Here is a 7,765-nt window from a genome sequence, read left to right as displayed (position 1 = left end):
CCCTAGGACCATCAAGGGAGAAGAGCAGAGAGCGGGACCTTACCCAGAGAAGCAGTGATGCCTGAAATGGACCAGAGATGATGACGTGGAACGATGGAGCAGCTGGAGACTTTAGATCCAGAAAGGGAGAGCGACTGTAGGCTGAAGACCTGGGGGGTACTGGGGAAGGATTGCATGGAGGGGATTGTAACCATGGCAATGAGACAATATAGGATAGAATGAAAGTAAAACTAATGTTCTCCCATGTAAACCATCACATAATTCACAATAAAACATTTAAGGAAAAAAGAAATTCCTAATAAAGTTCTAGTTTGCTGTGCTTATTTACAATCCTATCCTCATGCAGTTACATTATTTTAATATAATTATATTTACATCTAATATATTAAAAATGTTTACAACATTTAATGATGTTAAATGCTGTCAAGTTGGTTCTGACTCACAGCAACCCAGTATAAGGTATTCAAGGAGCAGCTGGTGGGTTTGAACTGCCAAACTTGTGGTTAGCAGCCCAGAGCTTATTCTACAGTACCACACCAGGATTCCACAATATTTAATGGCTAATTTAAATTGTTTTAATCATTTAAATTGTTTACTAGTGAAGCAAGGATGGCTACAGATTACTTTTAAAAAAGTCGTGTAACAAAAAAATTGTTTTAAAACATACTGCTTCATCTGTACTATTTTTTGTAAAGAATTACAAGAATACCAATTTGATTTTAGTAAATATTATTCTTTCATTCCTCCAAGAATCAAAATTCTTTTTGATTATTTTCTTTTAGTACAAATCAAATCATACAAATCAATATTTTATAAGTGTTTTATCTTAATGAAAATAAACTGTCCCCACTGGAGTACTCAGGAAAGCTTTAGCTTTAGTTGAACAGTGCACATATTCTAACTATAAGGCTGTTAATTTACTTATAATATCCTTTCTCTGTATTTCATAAAGCCATATGATTTTACCAACACAAACATTTTTGTAATGCAAAATTAGTGTGTGTGTGTGTGGGGGGGGAGGAACAAAAAACACCTACATATAGTACAAAGGCTCATTTAATCACATTCAGTATTAATAGCATTACCAGATGAGGGGAAAAGTGAACCGAAATTTCATACTTCTGCATTTCGCTTCCACATGATTTCTGCACATTCCTTATCAGCAACACAGATCAGCCGGTGGGCGAGATTTTTTTGTTACAGTAAGTTACTGTCTCTAAATCTTGACTTCTCTTCATCTAGACACTGAATCTCAGAATTAGAAAACAAAATACTGACTGGTTTCACTCAATTCAGACCTCCAAATCTCAAAGGTGTATTCAGCCCATCAACAACCCTTCTCTACTTCCTCGTTCATTCTCTCAATGATCAACGCTCAATTACCACATGTAGGCAACTTTTCCCTCTCTCCATAAATTTCCAAAGCCCCCCTTGGCCTCGTATTTCGTTCAAAACCAGACTCCCTCAGACAAGGACTTGACCATCTTCCCGCCGCACTTAGAATCCAGACCACACTAAATCCTGTAGAGAGGATGAACTGCCCTTGTATTTAACAGTGACAAACTCCTTACTCAGAGATCCATTCCACAGGCCTTTTGACTTTCAAAACCATTTCTTTTGCGATTACACCTCCCCTGTTTGCTTTCTAATTTCTCCCTTTCTTCTGGAGCATAACCACTAGAATACAAATGCTACAGGTGAAAAAATACAAACCCTTCCTTTGACCATCTGTCTACTTGTATGATAGAGTCTGCTAATTGCTGACCAAATATCGATTCTTCCCTTCTCTCTCAACTGAAGCAAACCTCTGTTTTTCTAAGCACAGTGCAAACCAGCCATGTGACTTACACCTTAGTTCACGTCAGTAACATAGGCCGACATTAGTAGGATTCTGTGATGGAAAGAGCAGTTCCTTCTTACTCCCTTCCTCTATCTCAGACTCAAACACGGATACTGTTTCCAAAGTTATCAGTGAGCTCCACTTTGCCAAATCAGATTCTCTGCTTCTATCTTACTCAGCCTCTCAGCAGCATTAGACACAGATGATGCCTTGATTATTCATGAAACACTCTATTTTTGATTTCTGGAAATCCACATCGCTCGATTTTTCTTCTTGTGCCAATGTTCTCTTTCTGCCTCCCCCAACGTCTACAGTTTCAATGTCTCAGGTCTCTTCTCATAACTCCATTCCTTTCTGTGATTATTTTAGGCCTGCAATTTTAAATAACATTTATACTCTGATGAAGATGCCCTGAAATTCAAGTGTACATAGCCAAGCTCACTAGCTCCTTTTAGAGATCTAAAGGTGTATTAAAATGGACTTGGCCTAAGCAAAATTTTTCCCCATTTCTCCTGAGCCTTAATCCTTCCCTTGTCAGTACAGACTCATCAATGTCCAGCGGCTACCCAAAGGACAGACGATGGAGCTATTTCTGACTATCTCTTTTCCCCCAACCCATAGTCATCAGCATATCTTGCTAGCTCTACCTTGAAATACAGCCATCGCTTGTCTCCATTTTTGCTGCTGCTGCCAGTCTGGTACAACTGAACAACGTCTCTCAATTGCATATCCCCCTCCTGCTCCTCTTATTTCCCCAAAATTTATTCTCTGAGCAGCAGACCAAGACATTTTTTCAAAATACAAATGTGATTGAGTATTTCCCAGTGGACTCCCACTGCCTCTAGTCTAGTTTAAACTAAACTTAGTTTGTTGTTGTTGTTAAGTGGTGTAGAGTCAATTCCGACACATAGCGACCCTGAACAGGGTTTCCAAGGCTGTAAATCTTTATGGGAGCAGAAAGTCTCATCTTTCTCCCACGGAGCGGCTGGTAGTTTCAAACTGCTGACCTTGCGGTTCGCAGCCTGATTCGTAACCACTGTGCTACCAGAGCTTGAACTAAATCCAAATCCTTCACAGGCCAAAAGTCCCTAGGTGACCTACCCTGCTCTGTTCTCTAATCTCATCTCCTGACACTCCTTCCCTCAGGTACTGTGTTCTGAACACACCAAACTCTGCATAACTCTGAGATTTTAATGTAAGTTATTCCTCCATCTATAAAGCTCTGTCCTTCTATCTTCTTCCCATGAGCCCTTTCTCATGCTCATTCAGGGACCATGTATGCTACTGTAGTCTCCTGCCAGAAACCCACTCTCACATCGCCCCTGCTTTAGTTTCTTAATGGGAAGTGTTTACTATCTGTGTCTCCTTCAACACGGTAAACCAGAGCAGGGTCCTATGGATCATGTTTAGAGCTGTATTCCCAAGGTCTATGACAGTACATGACAGTCAGTACTCAGTCAATAATCTGTTTGAAAGAATCAATATGGAATCTTAAAAGAAGAAGTCAGTTAATCAAAACATCTATGAAAAAATTTAAACTCTTAATAATAGATCTGAGAAGTATCTGCCAGTCATTTTTAGCACCAGGGATCTCTTACTTCCTAAGGCTGGCAATTCCATCTCAAAAAACTTGGGGTATTCAAAAGCACTTCCTTTATTCATGTTGAAGTCTGTTGCCTAGTAGCTTCTAGCTACTTCTGGCATTTTTAATGTTGATATTGCAAATGGCAAAGCACTTGCAGGAATCAATGGGCAAAATACTGAATGATGCATAAAGCATCAAAAGAGGATGGAGGGTATACACAGAACCACTGTACCAAAAAGAAATGGGCGATGTTCAACCATTTCAAAAGGTAATCAATGACCAAGGAAGAACTCTAGGCTGCACTGAAGGCAGCTGGTGAGAAAAAAAAAAAAAAAAGCCTCCAGCAACCGACAGAATACAAATGGAAAATTTCAACAAAAGCACTCGAGGTGCTTACTCAACTATGCCAAAAACAGCTACCTGGTCAACTGAATGACAGAAACCCGTATTTGTGTCCATTCTAAAAACAAGTAACCCAACAGAATGTGGTCAATTGAATGAAAAAGAACCATATTTGTGTCCATTCTAAAAACAAGTAACCCAACGGAATGTGGAAATCATCGAGTAATACCATTAACATCACATGCAAATAGCTGTGATATTTTGCTGACAATAATTTTAAAATAGCTGCCACAGCACACCAATAGGGAAACCCAAGCCTGAATCAGAAGAGGACGTGTGACTAGGGATACAACTGCTGACATGACATCAGATGGATCTTGGATGAAAGCAGAGAACACCAGAAAGATGTTCAGTTGTGTTTTATTTACTACACAAAGGCTTTTGACTGAGTGGATCATGACAAGTTATGGGTAACATTGCAAAGAATGAGTATTCCATAACATTTAATTGTGCTTATCAGGAACTTGTACATAGACCACGAAGCAATCATTTGAACAGAACAAAGGTTTAAAATCAGGAAAGGTGTGTGCATCAGGGTTGTATCCTTTCACCATACTTATTCAGACTGTATGCTAAGAAAAACATCAGAGGCTGGAAAATATGAAGAAGAATATGTCATCAGGACCGAAGGAAGAGTCATTCACAACTTGCAATATGCAGAAAATACAACCTTGTTTGCTGTAAGCTAAGGGAATGTAAAATATTCATTTATGAAGATCAAAGACTACAGCCTTCACTATGGATCACACCTCAATGTAAAGAAAACAAAATTCCTAACGACTGGATCATAAATAACATCATGATATATGGAGAAAAGGCTGAAGTTGTGAGACTTCATTTTGCTTGGATCCACAATCAACACACTCATAAAAGCAGCAGTCAAGCAATCCAACACTATATTGCATTAGACATATCTGCTTTTTTATTTCAGTTCCCTCAGCTTGAGATATGCTGAGCATGTTCTTCACTTTTGGTTTTCTAACTCCAGGTCTTTGTAACACCAGATATAGGAAGAAAAAAAAAAAAAAAATCACCCAAGGTAGACCAGAAACATTTCTAACCAGTAGCAAGGAGTAGCAAAGAAGAAGGCTGTTCTCACTAGAACAGATCTGAAATCACTGTTAAGGTGGTTTCCTCGGACACAAGAAAACAATCCTTGATAAGGAACCATCCCCACAGTTCCAACTGTGGGTAACAGAAGACCCCCATGCTATTCACATCCTTGATCCATAGCCAAAGAAAACAAGAATGGCCACAAATCAAAATAAGGCTAATTTACACAGCTGTACACAGTGATTTCTTTTTAGAATTATCTGTTATCTAATGGGACTACTTTTCCCTCCATAAATCACTGACATCGCATTTAATTCATCCAGGCAAAGTAAGAACTGTTGAGAAGTTAATGATTACAGTATAGTTATACAATTAATGTGCACCTTCCACTAACTTTGTGAAGTGCCCTCATGCATAGTATAACCATTTAAAACTGTATTTCACCAGTGTGTTCACACATTTTTAGAAAGAAAGCAACCATAAGGAAGTTGTTGTTAAGTGCTGTCAAGTCAATTCCAACCCATAGCGACCCTGTATAGGGTTTCCAAGGAGTAGATGGTAAGCTTGAATCATGGACCTTGCAGTTCAAACGACTTTGCAGTCGGACGCATTAGCCACAGTGCCATACCTGGACTAAATTAATTTACTCTGAAAGAGCCCAGGCAATGCCCAAAGGACCAAACACTGAGAGAAGACTGACTAGAATACTCCATGGCATATGATTAGCTGTAATGAAACCAAACACCAAACCCACTGTTAACAAGTGGATTCCAGATCACAGTGACCCTGATTAGGGTTTCCAAGGCTATAAATCATTATGGGAAACAAGGAGCAGCTGGTGGGTTTGAACTGTTGACCTTTCAGTTAGCAGTCCTGTGCTTATCCTACAAGGACACCAAAGCTTAAAAAAATTAAAGGTTAATATTTGCTACACTGATTTTTTATCTTTCTTTTCATTTTCATATATGTATATATATATATATGTATATATATATATTGCAAAGAGTAATATTTCCTAAGAAAATAAGAAATGTCACATAGGATCATTCTACCATTACTTTGTTTCAGACAGATATAACAAATGTAACAGGTGGTAAATATAGGTAGTTATCTTCTATAATGTCTGCAGTCATAGTTAAGATGTTGTTGTTGTTGTTGTTGTTATGTGCCATCGAGTTGGTTCCGACCCATAGCGACCCTGTATAGGGTTTCCGAGGGTGTAAATCTTTACGGGAGTAGAAAGCCTCATCTTTCTCCCGCGGAGCAGCTGGTAGTTTTGAACCGCTGACCTTAAGGTTCGCAGCCCGATTCGTAACCACTACGCTATGATGTACCTCCCCTAAAATGTTTCCATGCTTTTTAATAATGTGCCATGTATTTGCCCATTACAAAATTAACCTAAACCGTATCGTCTTTAGAAACCAGTTCCTTTAAAGTCTTGGAGGTGTGCTGCAGTTCCAAACCTATGGGATTTAGTCAGCAAGTCTTACGAGTCTCATGTAGAACCATACAGCTTTACAGCAAATATGAGCATCTGTCCTTTTCTCTCTGTATTTTATCCATGTGCCTGGCATCATTATTCCATATGGACACTTCCACTAAGTTCAGGTAAGATCTGAATACAAGTCAATGAAGTCAGTTTAGGAATCAACTCACAACATTGTGTGATCTTCTGGATGTTGGAAGAGATGCGCTGGGCAAGCAGGGCAGGGTCACCACCAACTCCGAGAGTATAAGACATGGCTGATTTGCTTATCCACTAATTTCATCAGATGTTGGTACACCGTCCAGAATGTTTTCCAAGCAGTCACCTAAACAACATAAAAGAAACAACAGTATACTTTCCAAAAATTATTAGCTTACATTCTCCATACTAATGATCTGAGAGGTTACAAGGATTAGCTTGATTCATTTAACAGAAGATCTAGCAAAGGGACACAGCAAACAACATAACTCTCACGTCTGGTCTTTACAGGACAGAGTCATGTTAACCATGTTAAACAATTAGGATATGGCTCAAAATGCACATTGCCTTTGAAAACTTCCTTCATCTTTCTAAGGCAGACTTATTAGGTTCCTTTTGTGATGTCCTTTTAATTGTTAACATATTTTCTCCTTAACTAAACTTACCTATAAAGTAAGGTTTTCATATAATTGCTCCATTCTCCAACATTTAGGGTGCTTCCTGACACAGAGCAGGCATTTACATATTTGTTCAATGAATACAGACTTCAGGTTATCCCTAGAAACATCAATATATTGAATTCAACACACACAGGAAGACCTCAGGAACATATGACTAATTTCATTGGGGGGAAAAAGTCTCTAATTTTACTGGGGTTAAAAGGTCAAATTTGAAAAAGAAGAACCAACTACCACGAAGACATGCTCATTAAACATTCCCAACACAGAAAACCAATGAACAACTGTCCTGTTCCATAGGCCAGCATCGTAGGATGGGAAGCAAAGCTAGGACAGAAGTAAAATGAAGTCCTTTACTTCTTCAATCCACACCACACCACAACACCACACAGGGTTTGGAAAGCAGGGCCAACAGGGGAGTCCTTGCATAGAAGACTGTGCCTGGCAAAGCATTTCAACTACCCCTAAACCCCTCTTTCCTCTGAGTGTGCTGCATGTCTAGCATTAAGCTAAGCACTTGTAAGATTAAAAATATAAACAAAAACAAAGATAAAGTATCTGCTAAAAATGAAGCTTGTACTTTAGAAGAAAGGAAAAAGGAATCAATGACAAACTGCAAAACACATTGATGGTGGTGGTGGTTGTGTGCTGTCGTATTGGTTCTCACTCAAAATGACCCTGTACAGGGTTTTTGCACCTGTAAATCTTTACTGAGCTACTGGTAGATTTGAACTGCTGACCTC

At 38.9% G+C, this 7,765-nt stretch overlaps 1 protein-coding gene across 1 annotated transcript in view; it reads right to left on the bottom strand.

Annotated features, from left to right (window-relative positions):
- STX7 (syntaxin 7) overlaps positions 1 to 6,691 on the bottom strand; it is a 43,416-nt gene extending 36,725 nt beyond the window's left edge. Inside the window, exon 1 of the mRNA XM_006834662.1 lies at positions 6,537 to 6,691. Within this exon, the coding sequence (XP_006834725.1) occupies positions 6,537 to 6,621 (85 nt within the window). The 5' untranslated portion in view covers positions 6,622 to 6,691. The remainder of the gene's footprint in view (positions 1 to 6,536) is intronic.
- Positions 6,692 to 7,765: the final 1,074 nt, after the last annotated feature.

The sequence above is a fragment of the Chrysochloris asiatica genome, unplaced genomic scaffold (assembly GCF_000296735.1).
Source record: "Chrysochloris asiatica unplaced genomic scaffold, ChrAsi1.0 scaffold00013, whole genome shotgun sequence".
Classification (NCBI taxonomy): domain Eukaryota; kingdom Metazoa; phylum Chordata; class Mammalia; order Afrosoricida; family Chrysochloridae; genus Chrysochloris; species Chrysochloris asiatica.
Note: the sequence above shows the minus strand (reverse complement) of the source record. Positions and strands in the feature narration are given on the sequence as shown.